The following is a 14,648-nucleotide window of genomic DNA, read 5'->3' on the forward strand; positions in this document are numbered from 1 at the left end:
GTGCATCATTCCCCAAATTACAAATTAATAACAAATAAATATTATATATTTTTACAGTATTTTGGGTGAATTTAACCAAAATACAATGGATGAACTTCCATTTAGATTAGGTTGTTAGTGAAATCCATGTGGGATGTCCTTAAACTTGCACAACTGCACATTTGAAAAAGCAAACACAAAAAGTTTTCTAGAGATTTAATACTTTGGTTTCAAAATGCTCCTCGGGTAGAGTTTGAAATTACTGTTAGCATCGCCTACAGGCTGCTGTGTTCATTAGAGCCACCGTATGAACAAACATCCTGATGGTTTATCTGTTCTAAAAATGTAAAGTTTTTCCTGAGGGTGCGGCTGGGGGAAAAGTCACTGGGGTCATTGAAATCTGAAGGGATCGTCCTCTGGAGAGCAGGAACGAGATGCAGAAATTTCATGATGACCTGTCCCGTAGATGATGAGATATCTGTCTGTGGACTGGAGCGTACCAATCAGCTTCATCAGGCAGAAACATAAACCTCGTTAAGTGGAGCTGACTCTGTCTGGATCACAAAAACTACTTTTTGTTTTTTCATAATGAGATACTTGAATATGATCATGAGAAAAACACAGTTTGACTTACAAAGATGAGGGGAGTGGAATAAAAGTCAGGACTTGCACTGACTGTCACTTCGTCCTCGTGTTCTGTTTGAACAACAGGAAGTCAGAATGGTTTGTTTACGCTCGCTCTGATTGTTTCCTCTGGGACTCTGATGATGTTGGATCATGTTGAGACACGTTTTGAATCGTTGTGTCAGAGACTTGAAGGGAAGTGATGTCTGACGACCAGTTTACAGTTCAGTTTGTGCCACGTTAGCGGTCTGACTCCAGGATGACAGTGCCGGTCTGTCAGTCGGTCCAGCACTTTGGTCCAGACTGAAATATCTCAACAACTGCTGAATGGATCACCATTAAATTTTGTACAAACGTTAATGGTTCACAGGTGATGAATCCTATTGCAGTTGGGGATCCTCTGATTTTTCCTTGACCGCCACCATGAGGTTGACATTTATGGTTTTGAGTGAAACAACTAGTGGAGGGATTGTATACAGAAATTCAAAACAAAAGTTAATTCATGAATTGTGATAAGTCTGATGGTCCCTTAACTTTTCTTCGAGCCCCATGAAAAGGTAAAAATGTCAGTGTGTCCAATACTTTGTTGAATGATTAAATACCCAAAAAGTTAATTATATTACAATCAGCCAGCTGTACTTTGTGTTTAATTTCAATTTCACAAATGTTAGCATGCTAACAAAGATGGTGCATATGGTCAACATTACACCTGCTGAACTTCAGCATGTTAGCATTTAGCTCAAAGCACCACTGTATCCTAATGCAACCTCATAGAGCCATAAGCATAGAATCAAAAATTAGAAACTGAATTAATTTCTCCTTTCATTGAAAAACTAGTATCTATAATTAAAATAAATGAATAAATAATATTGATTTTCAGATTATGGTAGTTTCTGTTCCAAAGCATTTCTTGTTTTTTCTTTCTTTCTTTGTAAAAGAAATTTACAAAAAGTTAAAACATGTTGCCTGGAAAAAAATACGTTAAAAATCGAGGTGAAACCTAGTTTAAGTTTTCACTTAAAATCAGTTTGACACTGATTTAACAGACGCTGGTGTAGTATGTTAAATTATTTGAGGGATGCTGTGTTTCCCAGTCTACCCAGTGTACCTCTGTGCTCAGTCAGCAGTGCGCGCCGCCGCGGCAGTGGGCTCAGCCGCCGTGCACCGTGAACGCGCCTCTCCATGCGGTTTGAATAAAGAAGGAAAAGCAGAAAAAATCAGTTGATGGTGCAAAAGACATGAAGCCGATACTGAACCAGGGAGCAGAGGCCGGTTTTATCCTCTCATCTGAACCCGGTCCCGTTGTGCGGGAGTCCGGTTCTCATCTCAGCGTCACCGCTCTTTGTCAGCCGGTTCACACACGGGAGACCCGGGCGGGTTTGTGGGATTTCTCTGAATGAAGACGCTCCACCGGAGAGAGACTCGTTGGTTTGAATACGTGAATGACTCGGGGGGATTTTTTCCCTGATTTTTCTGTGGAATCGGCGCCGGTAGGTTTTTTTTTCCTGCAGGATCTTTATCACCTTTTGTTCGGAGAAAGAAGCGACTGATGCTGCGGTGAAGTCACACTGACCGAGGAGTCACCGGATCCGGTTTTAATTATCGCTTTTATCAGCCTGTTAATGCTCATTCCTCCTAACGAGACTGTGGTAGTGTGTTAACAGCGCCGATGGGGTTATTTCACCGTTGAATTGTGGACTTTGAAATTATTACAATTATTGTTATTGATATTTATTATTATTATTATTAGCAGCTTTGTGTTTCGCCTGGTTTCTTCAGTCTTTTGTGTGGAACTGGTCTGTCAGTCCCGGACTCTGTCAGACTGTCCCGGTGTGTCCCGGATTGAGGAGCATCATGCCGGAGTGTGTTTCGGTGTCAGACTTCGTGCAGGAGGTTCAGGAGGACTGGAGCTCCCCCACCACCTCCTCCTTCACTTCCAAGATGATCAGCTGCAGGAACACCGTCTACCTGCTGGAGGAGGTCAGTACTGACAGGGGTGGTGATGATGTAGTAGTAGTAGTAGTAGTAGTAGTAGTAGTAGTAGTAGTAGCAGTAGTAGTAGTAGTGGACGGAAGATGTGCTGTTACTCATTCAGAAGGTTTCAGCAGCTTTGACTCATGTCAGCAGATGAATGGGAAGAACCAACAGACAGTCAAGTGCTTATTTCTCTTCTAGCTTATAATCAGGGCTGGACTAACCTGCTTGGGGGGCCCACATCACAAATGAGCTGCTGTGGACCCCATGTAACCCCCCCCCCCCCCCCCCCCCCTCTGTGTGTTGTTTACAGTTCTTTCCATGTTGGAGTCAGCTCTGTTGCCAACATCTTCAACACAGTCTCCTAGAAGTGATTTTGATATCATATTAATTTGCAACAGTTAATAAAAACTGTTGTCAATATAAACGGTTTTAAAGGCCCTGCACGCCCACAGTACACCCACACAGCGATATCGCTTACTGTGGATGATCAGAGCTGGTTTTCAGGAGTGTGAAACCAACTGGTGACAGAGTAACTGTGTATTAAAATAATCAAAAAATATATTTACCAGCTATTTGCATAGTAGACTGTAAGTAACTTTGGCAAGCAACTCGCATGGCTTAAAAATAAATAAATGTACATGTATATACAAACAGTAGAAAGATAACTTGACTGAAAGTGTGTGGCATGTCTGCACATTGTTTTATAATGACCAAACCAGCAACACACACACACACACACACTGCTGGTCATCAGAGTCATTGACCTGAAGACCTTAAGGTCCTTGACCCGCCTGAAAACCAGACACCTCGAAACATTTTACCCACCCGCCCACCCTCCTCTGCCTTCTCTCACTACCGCATCATGCTTGAAGGGTTCTAGCATCATTCAAAAATTATCCCTGTTAACACAACCACCTCCCTCGCCCCCCTTTAAACCCCAACAGGGTTGGCATATGTTACCACAGCAACAGGTTAATCCTCATTAGTATTCATTGTTATTGTTATCTAATGTTAATGAGGAGGAGCCAGAAAGATGATTGTTAATGAGGATACGAGTTAATCTGCAGCCTGCAGATTAACTCATAATGATGCTACATTCAAGGAAGACTGGGAAAGTGAGCTTTTATGAGAAAACCTTTATACATAAAACACCTTGTTGACACCCACATGACCATATAGTGAAGTGTTCATGTTGGTCTAAAACATCCACAGTCATCCATGTCAGCTTGATAGATTAGATTGTCATCATCGTTCTTAGAGACGAGCATGTCTGTTTAAATTTGCAGAACAAGGAAATTATGTCTTTGGGGATGAAATTGTACAATTAATGCCTTTATTTCATCTTGTGTCTCTGCTGCTTCATGTGGAGATTTAGACTGATGGGAAACAGGTTTACACACACAGGAATGTAGCTGTCTGTTGTCAGAGAACAAAGCTCGTCCTCTGTGTGTGTGTTGAGTCAGCAGGTGAATTGCTGCCACCCCCACCCCCCCTACATGAACACACAGACACACACACATTCAGCAGATTCAGATGGATAATTAGAACATGACAGAGAAAGTGTTTAATGTGTGTGTGTGTGTGTGTGTGTGTGTGTGTGTGTGTGTGTGTGTGTGTGTGTGTGTGTGTGTTAAGGTTCTGGACAGTGACCGACTGGTGTTGCAGAAGATGAAGAAAGCTGCTAAAGCCAAATACACATCAGGACAAGGTATGCACAAGCACACACATGCATGGGCACACACACACACACACACACACACACACACACACACACACACACACATACATCCCTGTACTAACACAGTGTCTCTTCGTCAGACCACGTGTCTCACCTGGAGCAGTACATTAATTCGATGGAGAAGCTGTCGGTCAACTGTCACTCAAACGGAGAGACGGAGGTCGGCTCCGCCTTCTGTCGTCTGGCGGACTTTTCTAAAGAGCTCGTGTCTCCAATGAAGAACCTGGTAGGTGACAGCAGTACAACATCACAGAGGTCAAAGGTGACAACACCTGTACCTGGTAGGAGTCGCTGCCTGCAGGTGGTCAGAAGCTGGATGAGAACTCTACATTTCTTCAGCTTTTAACCAACTTGGGGAACTTTTCACTAAAAACCATGTAGGTTTTAACTTGTCCAGTAACTGATTTAAACTGTAAGTGCTAAACTGGTTATACCAAACTTCTATTTGAAAAACAGCCAATTAATTAAGATGAACTAATCCATCCCAAACTTCCCAGAGATATTCTTTGACTAAAAACCTGTCAGCCACAGAAAACCAGTTGGTTCTTAACTGGTTAATTTCACCTTCAGTTGAAACACCCTCTAATTGAAAAACCTTTGCTTCCAGTTGTGTCTCCTGGGTCGCACCTAGTCCCTTTCAAACTTCACTGAGAAATCCCCCTAATTTAAAACTTTTAATTACTGAACTGGTCCTTTCCAAACTCCGGCAGAAAAAACCTCGAACATCTTGAAAACCAGTTGGATCTTATCGGATCCAGTCCAAACTTGAAATGGAAAAACTTCTAATTAAATACTCACTGGGTCCGAGCTGTGTTGGGTATTATCCCTCACTGATATGTATTATTTTCATTTTACAGTGGAAGTTGATTTAATTGTATTTTTCAAGCAGATGTGCAACATTTTAAACATCAGTTTTGTGTGTGTTTATTTGTGTGCGTGTGTGTTTGTGTGTGCAGTTAAAGAGCATGCTCCACAACATCAACTTCTTCCTGGACTCTCTGGTTAAAGGAGACCTGAGGGAGGTGAAGGGGGTGAGGACTTTATCTTTACCTACTGTTTAGTTATCACCTGCATGGTTCATATGAACTGCAACAGGGACAGACCTCAGATCAGCATGGATGGGTCGACGGGTGTCTCACCACAGTTCATGTCACATCATATTTGCTTCACGTGGCCTCAGGGTGGCGCTGTCTGTCAGCTGACTGTTCTCAGTGAAGTTCATGATGGCTGTCAGATGCTGGACGTTTACATTGTGTGACGTGTCTCTGTGTTTCTCTCTGCAGGATCTGAAGAAGCCTTTCGACAGAGCATGGAGGGACTATGAGAGCAGATTGTGAGTGATGGTCAAACATGTTCTGTTTGCTCGGCTCGACTGTTGAACGCAATTCTGGATTTTCTGGATGTTGAAAACTGAATCGTATGTTCATGTTGCAACAAAATACATTGTATGTCCTTATTTATCCAACAGAGAAAGTTCTCAAACAGTCCTTACAGCTCAAAACTAACTAGAAAACAAACAATCGAGGATGCCTGCACAGCATTGGGGTAGAAAACGTGTTTCAACAGCTTATTTAGAAATAAAGCTTCTTGCTGGGAACCTGTGAATTATTCTTTAGAGGTGAATTTGAACTTATTTTTATTCATACCACACGTAACCTTTGATAGAAATCTGTCAGCTCTGTCTGAACAAAGCTAAAGCTACGCTAAGCAAGTCATGCTGTTGTGAAGAGCGCTGCTGCGCCCATTCTGTTTATTATATTCATAATATTAGCATGTATGAAAAAACAAACTTAAACACACGTCCAACACAGAGCCTTATCTATATTCATTACACAGCCTTAAACACACAGTAACGGTGAGAACTGTCTGACCTGAAAACGGGTGTTTGTTCAAAACATCCATATGTGTGTTTTGCAGTAAGCAGGTGGAAAAGGAGAAGAGGGAGTTGGCTCGTCAGTATGGGATGGTGAGGAGCGAGGTGAGCGGAGGAGAGATCGCCGAGGAGCTGGAGAAGGAGAGACGCTCCTTCCAACTGAGCATGTGTGAGGTCAGTGACCCCGCCTCCTCCTACTCATCACCTTTACCTGGGGAACATCCCTCCTTCTAACACACGACATCACTGTGCAGTTTTATATCAAAGTGGACAGATAAAAGATTCAATTGATTAAAGTGTATTAATCCCAATTTTCAGATTTTATTTGTTTTTCAGATTCACCATTGAATTAAAATTGGTGGATCTGTAGGTGTGATTAAGAAAAGTAGCATAAACAACTTTCTTTCTTCATTAGCGAAAGATTTCTCTGTGTGATCTGTTATTTCCTCCTTTAATCTGTATCATGGATAATATTTTCTGAGAGAGGAGGAGAGTGTGAAATAATTACATTTTACTTGTTTATCATTATTTCCAAACTATATAGTTTGATGTCAGATATTACACAACACGTCTCCCCCCCCCCCCCCACCCCCCCAGTATCTCATTAAGGTCAACGAAATTAAGACGAAGAGAGGAGTCGACCTGCTGCAGAACCTCATCAAACACTACCACAGCCACAACAAGTAAGCACACACACACACACACACACACACACACACACACACACACACACACACACACTAACAAGCCCACATGCACTAAAAACTTGTGTGTGTGTGTGTGTATGTGTGTAGTTTCCTGCAGGAGTGTGTTTCCACCACTCAGAGGTTGAAGCAGTACATGGAGGAGCTGAACGGAGTCCTGACCACGGTACGACAACAACTAACAGCCTGTACACAACAACATGTTCACAATGACACAATGTACTACTATATATTTGTTTTTAAAAAAAGAGAAGAACCAACCCAAAAAAGAGACATAAACTCATTATAAAACATCACATCTACTGCAGCAGTTTGGATAGTTCATTTGAACACTGACATTTATTAATTGTACTTTAATCCTCAACACAAGCAGCATTTACATGGTTAATTCAGTCTATGTGTCAAATTCACCCTGTGTGGCCATGCAGATTAAATTATTTAATCCTGTTCATCACAAACTGTATCAACTTTAAAAAACTAATTGTATGAATAATGGAAACGATAATGTCTTCTCTACACACCTACCTCAATCCAATGATCAACAATCAGCCAATCACACGAGTGCTGATCACAGTTTCAACACTCTTACACGTGTTGTCTTGTTTTCAAAATAAGAGCACACTGTTATTCAAGATAACGTAATCCAAGAAAACGTCAAACTTCTGACTGTATTTGATGAGCAAAGTCACCTGGATGAGAATTAACAGGATCATTTCAGCCTGATAATGGCATGTTAGCCAGGGCTCAGGTGAGCTGCTCAGGTGAGCTGCTGTTGTGTGTGTGCGCAGGTGAAGCAGCGTCAGGAAGAGGAGAAGAAACAGCTGTGTGCGCTCAGAGATCAGCTGAGGCCGGTCGTCCACACAGAGCAGGTCAGAGACACAAACACCGACACTAACTGACGTTATCACACTCTTCAACAGGTGATTAAAGTGTGTGTGTGTGTGTGTGTGTGTGTGTGTAGGACTCCCTCCCTAAGCAGGTGTACAGTATGCATCAGCTGCTGGGAGACAAACAGTACGGAACAGAAAGATCAGGATTCCTCTATAAGAAGAGTGACGGGTAAAAGAAGCACAAACACACACAATGAAACACTCATCGTTAGTAATATGACTGAACCTGAGTCTGTTTGTGTTTCAGGTTGAGGAAAATGTGGCAGAAAAGGAAATGTTCAGTTCACAACTGTTATCTGACCATCGCACATGCTACTGTAAGCTCACCTGTGTGTGTGCGTGTGTGTGTGTGTGTGTGTGATGAGCTGTAACTGCTGACCTTTCACATTAAGGTTATAATCCGAACCAATTTTTTAAAAAATTTTTTTGGGGGCTTTTTGTGCCTTTAATGGACAGGACAGTAGAGAGACAGGAAATGGGGAGGCAGAGAGAGGAATGACATGCAGGAGAGGGCCTCCCGAAGCAGGAGTCGAGCCGGGGGCCAGCTGCAGCGAGGACTGTAGCCTCTATTTATGGGGCGCCTGCGTAACCCACTGTGCTACGTGATGCCCCCCGAACCAATTTTTTATACTATTTATGGTCTGCATTTATTCAGCAGCAGCCATTCAATGTACAGACAGGTGACATTTTAAAGGAAAAACCAACATAAAGTGTCTCAGAAAGGTGTCACATACACATTTAATCAACATTTAGGTAAATATAAGGGTCCTGGACTGGATAGATACCCAATATTTTGGGACGTGGGTCGGATGTTTACATGTGTATTAACTTAATACCTTTTTCTGTCAGTCAGCTGTTAATCACTCTGACCTGCGCTGACCTGTATTAACACCCTTCTCTCCCTCAGCCCAATAAACCTCCTACCAGACTCAACCTGCTCACCTGTCAGGTCAAACCCAGTGTAGAGGACAAGAAATGCTTTGACCTCATCTCTCGTAAGACACACACACACACACACACACACACACACACACACACACACACACACACACACACACACACACATAAACATACACTGGTATACAGACAAACAAAGAAAATATAAATAGTTAATAATAAAACTACAGTGAGACACACACATGCAGGATATTATTATATTATAGTTATATATTGTTTATATATTTTATATATACTTGTAACTTATGTATGATTTTTTTTTTTCTGCAGGAGAGATATTTCAATTTTGTTCATTTGTTTAGTTTTTCACTGGTTTGATTTGGACTTTGTCTTGAGTGTTTCTAATTGACAGGAGTCAATACTAATCGTGTCACATTGGTTAGAATCCCTGAGGTGTAATATGTTTGCCCATGCTGAAAAAGGCGTTTACACTGAGCTCAGAGACGGACGTTCCAGATAATAATAATAATAATAATAATAATAACAAATAAAAATAAAGAAGAGAATTGTAAGATATCTGACTGGTACCGGGAACACAGTTGCTATGAATGTTAGTTGGTCACACAAGCAACCTGAGCTCGAAAATCTTTAGCTGAGGCTCTGTTGTTACTGTCTGGACCTACAGTTTAACACTGGCACATTCTTGTAGTGTGATATATCAGAAACACTTTGTCCTCCAGATAATCGGACCTACCACTTCCTGGCTGAAGATGAAGCTGAGTGTGTGGCGTGAGTAACAAATAAACTTTGTTGATTTAGTCTGATACTGGTGTCATCTTGTATTTATGTTGATTATCATGAAAATGAAAATACAGTATTAAATTATAACTCTTGGACTTTTGAAGCAAAGATTTTTGTCCCTATCAGTCGGTCCACTATTGAGTAAGAACAGTAAACCGCTGCAATGTAACCAAACCGTGCACAGTACGTCAAAGTGCTTGTTTTTGCAGCTGGCAGGTTCACATTATTATTGTAAGTGTAAGACAACATTACGGAAGTGACTCATATAGAGACGGACCTTTGTGTTAAAGAGTAAAATCATTTTTTGTTGAACCACCCACAGCCATAATATCCCCACCAGACTCCCCTGACGAAAACAGTAATATTACCTCGCAGATGCTGTTTTACCGCTGCCTCTGTCAGTTAGTTAGTTCGTTTTGTTTTGTGGTGCTTTTACTTTGGTGAAGGATCTGAACATTTCTTCCACAAAGTCACACAACAACACAAACAACCAACCGATTCAGGCAGCTGCAGACCAGCATCTCCCGTGTTCTTTTTCACACAGCTATCCTTTAACATGTGTTTGTATTTATTGTGTGTGTGTGTGTGTGTGTGTGTGTCCAGCTGGATCTCGGTGCTCAGTAACAGTAAGCAGGAGGCTCTGAGCATGGCTCTGGATGGGGGGAGGAGAGGGGGAGGAGGAGGGGAGAGCAGTGTGGAGGATCTGACCCGGGCCATCACGGATGACATCAGACGGATGCCAGGAAACAACAGCTGCTGTGACTGTGGAGCTCCAGGTAATGAATGAATGAATGAATTCATGCATCTTTTCCCACTTAATCTCCATCCTACTTCAGCAAAACATTCACGTTCCAGCTGCAGCAGAAATTTCTTAGGATGTCTTAGTCCAGCAGGACATATTTAACCCAGATGTGACACATCCTTATCTAACTATTGTTAGTGTCTCGCCTGTTGTCCTTCGTCACACGTACTTGTCTGGAGCTGGGTTTCTCCTCTCAGTTATGCTTCTCCCTATATTCTTATCTATAAAACTTCGGTTACCATAGCTGTGGAGGATAAAGGCGGCTCGACCAGACACCATCAGTCACCAGCAGTCATGGTCGAAGCCAAACAGTGAGCCAATGTCTAAAAATGTGAAGGTTGTAATGAACTGTTGTTAGTAAGATACAAAATAAGATGAACTGTAGACGTGAGAAAAACTCCTTCACACTGAGAACAAAAAACATTTACAGTTAGACATCCGACAAACATGAGACAAACAAATCATTTAAAAACAATTATGAGTCATATAGATCATAAGTTGAAATGATAACAGGATTGATTAATTTATTAGTGAACCAAAAGAAAATGAAGGAGGGTGGAATTACCTGTACTGCAGCATCTCACAAGGTAAATTCAGTGTCATTTATTTATTTATACAGGAACAGTGAACACGCAACTCTAGCAAGTCTCTGTGTTTAGAGCCTTTAACTTAATAAACAGTAGCCTAGTTGGTTCTTGATAATTTTAACTCTCTCTCTCTCTCTCGCTCTTTCTCTCTGTAGATCCTGGATGGCTCTCGACCAACCTGGGTGTCCTGACCTGTATCGAGTGTTCAGGCATCCACAGAGAGATGGGGGTCCACGTCTCCAGGATCCAGTCTCTGAGTCTGGACAGTCTGGGGACCTCAGACCTGCTGGTAGGTAACAAGCTAAAGAATCAGCAGTCCTGCAGCGAGCTGTAGGTTTATTTGACCGGACACGAGTTCAGTGTTTTCTATTTTCACGTCAGTTTGTTGGAGGGCGGCTCAGCTGATGCTTTGTCTTTGCAGTTGTGAACAAAACAAAACAAAAATAAAAAATCTGAAAGTGAGCTGAGCTGCAAATTGTAAAGTCAGTTTTATACCTGAGTAAGCTGTGCATGCAAAAGAATTTGAAGCTCTGATTGTTTCTTACTGAAATGCACCCTGGGAGTTGTAGTTTACTTATTACCTTACACTTTTATGTCTACAGTCTTGATCTTGGTTGCGAGAAAACTCTTTCTTTGTCTCTCTCTTTCTCCCAGTTGGCCAGAAATGTCGGTAACTCTGGGTTTAATGAAATACTGGAGGCGAACTTGCTGAGTCCGTCACTGAAGCCCTCCCAACACAGCCACATGTAAGAGGAACACACACAGGTGTATGTTATTCTAGAAGAAAATATTTCATTTTGATAAATACTGATTCTGTGTGTTTGCGGTGCGCAGGGCAGAGCGTAAAGACTTCATCCTGTCGAAGTATCAGGACGTTCATTTTGTCAGGCGGACTCACAGCTCGACTGTAGCGCTGCGATTCGGCCTGCAGGAGGCGACCAAGAGCTGCGACATCTACAGTCTGATCCAGCTGTACGCTCAGAGGACGGAGCTGAGCCAGCCGCTGCACACACACATACAGGTCTGTGCACATGGAGTAGTATACAAACAGGTACACACATATGCAGGTATTTAGGACACACACTTAAAGGTAGACTCACACACACACAAGGTACACACGTATAAGTGTGTGCACAGATACACACCTAAAAGTACACACACATAAAGATATATACACAGACACACACAAGTATACACATGTCCAGGTATATACACAGATATGTACATACAGGTTACACACAGACAGATATACACACATACAATATACATATATATAATATACACACAAACACAGGGACAGTACATGCACATACAGATATACACACACACATATAGGTACATGGGTACACACACTCACACACACAGGTTCATGCAAGTTAAACACACACTCATAAATATGTTTCCATGCCAACAGGAGAAAGGGGAAACTGCGCTCCATCTAGCCGTCTTACTGGCTGACAGAACGTCGTTGCACATCCTGGACTTCCTGGCTCAGAACTGGTCAGTCTGATCCGATGTTTACGAGTTATTAAACCTCAGTGTGTGTGACTGTGCACACCTGTCTATTAACCTCTGTTTACCTGTGTTTTTTTTTTTTTTTAATTCTATTTTTTTTAGCTCCAATGTTGACATGCAGACATCAGCGGGAAACACAGCGCTGCACTACAGCTGTCTGCACAACAAGAGTGACTGTGTCAAACTGCTGCTGAGAGCCAGAGCCAACACACACATCAGTAATACAACCACACAGTCTCATATGTTATTGTACTTGTGAGGGCAGTTCTGTGGTCAGTGCTATAGCGAAAAAGGGGAAGACATAAAGGGGAGGACATTTTTTGTGAGCATTTACTTAAAATCCGTCCTCAGAGACAGAAGTACACAAACACTTCCTGTTGATGATTATGTTGACAGAGGACATCTTAGTAACGTTAACACTTTGTTTGTGTGTGAACAGAGAACGAGTTAGGAGAGACCGCTCTGGACGTGAGCCGCAGGTTGAAGCACAGTCACTGCGAGGCGCTGGTGAGCTGATCACTCCGATTACAGTTACACTTGTTTACATGTGACTGTTTGTGTCGACTGACTATACATGTGTGTGTGTGTGCGCAGCTGCAGCAGGCACAGTCCAACCAGTTTGACCATCACGTCCATGTGGAGTACGAGTGGAGGCTTCGTCATGACGATCTCTATGACAGTGACGATGACTTTGATGACAGGGTAACTATAGCAACTGAAAGCCTACTTATTTATCTGCTCATTCTTTCTTTGTGAGAGTCTTAAACTGCATAATTGATGAAGCAATAAAGAAGCGCACAGGTTTGGTTTCAGAAAACGAGGTGAAAAGAAATGCTTCATGACACTTTGATTTTTTAGATTACGGATTGTCGTTCTTGTATTTGAATGTTTTTCTTGCTTTCTAGTATCTAGAGGATTATTCCTGGTTATGGAAGAATTGTGTTGCTAATGTGGTGTCTATTATTTACCTCTATGTAGTTGTAACATATTTTATTTTGGCTCAACAGTGTCTATGTGCATTGAACCATGTATTAGCTTTAAACCATTTATTGCAAAAATAAGACTTTAATACCTTCCATCATTTCTCCTGTTTCAGAATGGTCCAGTGAAGAAGGAGCGCACTTCCTCCTCCTCATCCTCCTCCTTCACCTCCTCCTTCTCCTTCACCTCCCGTCCCTTCAGCTTCAGCCAGTCCATGTCCTCCTCCGTCACCCCGCCTTCCTCTGCAGCAGCAGGAGGAGGTCTGCTCAGTGTGGGGAGGAGGCTCGCCATGGCCATGGAGCTCCACAGCCGGCCCACTGGTTCTGCTCCAAGCCCCCCACCACCTCCCCCGTCCTCTCCTGCGCCCCCGCTGCCCCCAAGGGTCAAAGGTGAGTTCAGAGTATCTGCAGGAATATGACTTGACCGTTGTATTGATTGAATTGGTGCTGTGGAAATGTACGTTACACTGTATTTATCACGACAACCGGTAAACACGGAGAAAGATCTGAAGTTTGGAGCGACAGCAAATGAAAACGAGAGCAGATCATAAACATGGAGGCTTCTTACTTAAATATGGAGACCTCTCTTTGAAAGCAAAAATTAGTCTTCCATCTCTGCTCTCTGTCGTCCTCCAGCTCCCAGTGTTCCTCCTCCTCCCCCTCCTGCTGGGGGAGAGGGAGTGGGTGGGGAGGAGGAGGAAGAGGGAGAGGTCTTCTTCCCCCTTACAGGAAACAGAAAGTCAACCCCTCCCCCTCCCATCGCCGTCCGCCACAAGAGGAGCTGTTCTGAGTCCAGCAAGCATGGTAACATCTGAGAGACACACTGCAATTAATCTGTCTGAATGATGCTGTGTAATTAAGTGTGTGTGTGTGTGTGTGTGTGTGTGTGTGTGTGTGTGTGTGGGTGTGTGTTTCTGCGTGTTTCTGCTTCTGCAGATTACGGGTTGCCAACCAGTCCCAGGATCTACAGTGGTCCAGACTCCTCCTTTAAGAAGTGTGTGTGAGTATCTGAGACAAAAACACACTGAAACTCACAATAAACACATGCAAGAGAGAAAGGGCTCTGATTGGATCAGTAGTGGAATGATGTCATGACGGCTCAGGTACCAACAGGCAGGACTTTACATGTTTTATACACAACAAACTACATATTCTAAAAAAAAAAAAAAAAAAACGTGCCCCTTCCTCAGTAGCTTTAGTGAAAGTAATCAGAGAACACACTAATAAAAGAGGCAGGCTATGAAACAGGCTATGGACGCCACAGCAGCTGTGTGCGTCAAT

General features: G+C 42.6%; 1 protein-coding gene across 1 annotated transcript; it reads left to right on the forward strand.

The window, feature by feature from the left end:
• Nucleotides 1–2,457: 2,457 nt before the first annotated feature.
• On the forward strand, nucleotides 2,458–14,418 carry LOC111219520 (arf-GAP with SH3 domain, ANK repeat and PH domain-containing protein 1-like). The gene is made up of 24 exons (XM_022742218.1): nucleotides 2,458–2,583; nucleotides 4,216–4,288; nucleotides 4,399–4,544; nucleotides 5,275–5,349; nucleotides 5,602–5,651; nucleotides 6,236–6,365; nucleotides 6,789–6,874; nucleotides 6,986–7,061; nucleotides 7,684–7,764; nucleotides 7,857–7,954; nucleotides 8,033–8,102; nucleotides 8,693–8,780; nucleotides 9,423–9,471; nucleotides 10,087–10,259; nucleotides 11,028–11,161; nucleotides 11,527–11,618; nucleotides 11,707–11,893; nucleotides 12,287–12,372; nucleotides 12,490–12,605; nucleotides 12,827–12,894; nucleotides 12,982–13,089; nucleotides 13,484–13,757; nucleotides 14,004–14,171; nucleotides 14,304–14,418. The coding sequence occupies exons 1-24, from the start codon at nucleotides 2,458–2,460 to the stop codon at nucleotides 14,369–14,371; spliced, it is 2,622 nt and encodes an 873-aa protein (XP_022597939.1). The 3' UTR covers nucleotides 14,372–14,418.
• Nucleotides 14,419–14,648: the final 230 nt, after the last annotated feature.

The sequence above is a fragment of the Seriola dumerili genome, unplaced genomic scaffold (assembly GCF_002260705.1).
Source record: "Seriola dumerili isolate Sdu_G_001 unplaced genomic scaffold, Sdu_1.0 BDQW01000066.1, whole genome shotgun sequence".
Lineage (NCBI taxonomy): Eukaryota > Metazoa > Chordata > Actinopteri > Carangiformes > Carangidae > Seriola > Seriola dumerili.

Excerpts from the sequence above, each read along its gene's own strand:
- LOC111219520 (XM_022742218.1), top strand. The coding sequence starts at position 2,458 with ATGCCGGAGTGTGTTTCGGTGTCAGACTTCGTGCAGGAGGTTCAGGAG. Across the intron at positions 4,289-4,398 it reads CAAATACACATCAGGACAAG|ACCACGTGTCTCACCTGGAG; the intron begins GTATGCACAAGC and ends TCTCTTCGTCAG. Across the intron at positions 9,472-10,086 it reads GATGAAGCTGAGTGTGTGGC|CTGGATCTCGGTGCTCAGTA; the intron begins GTGAGTAACAAA and ends GTGTGTGTCCAG.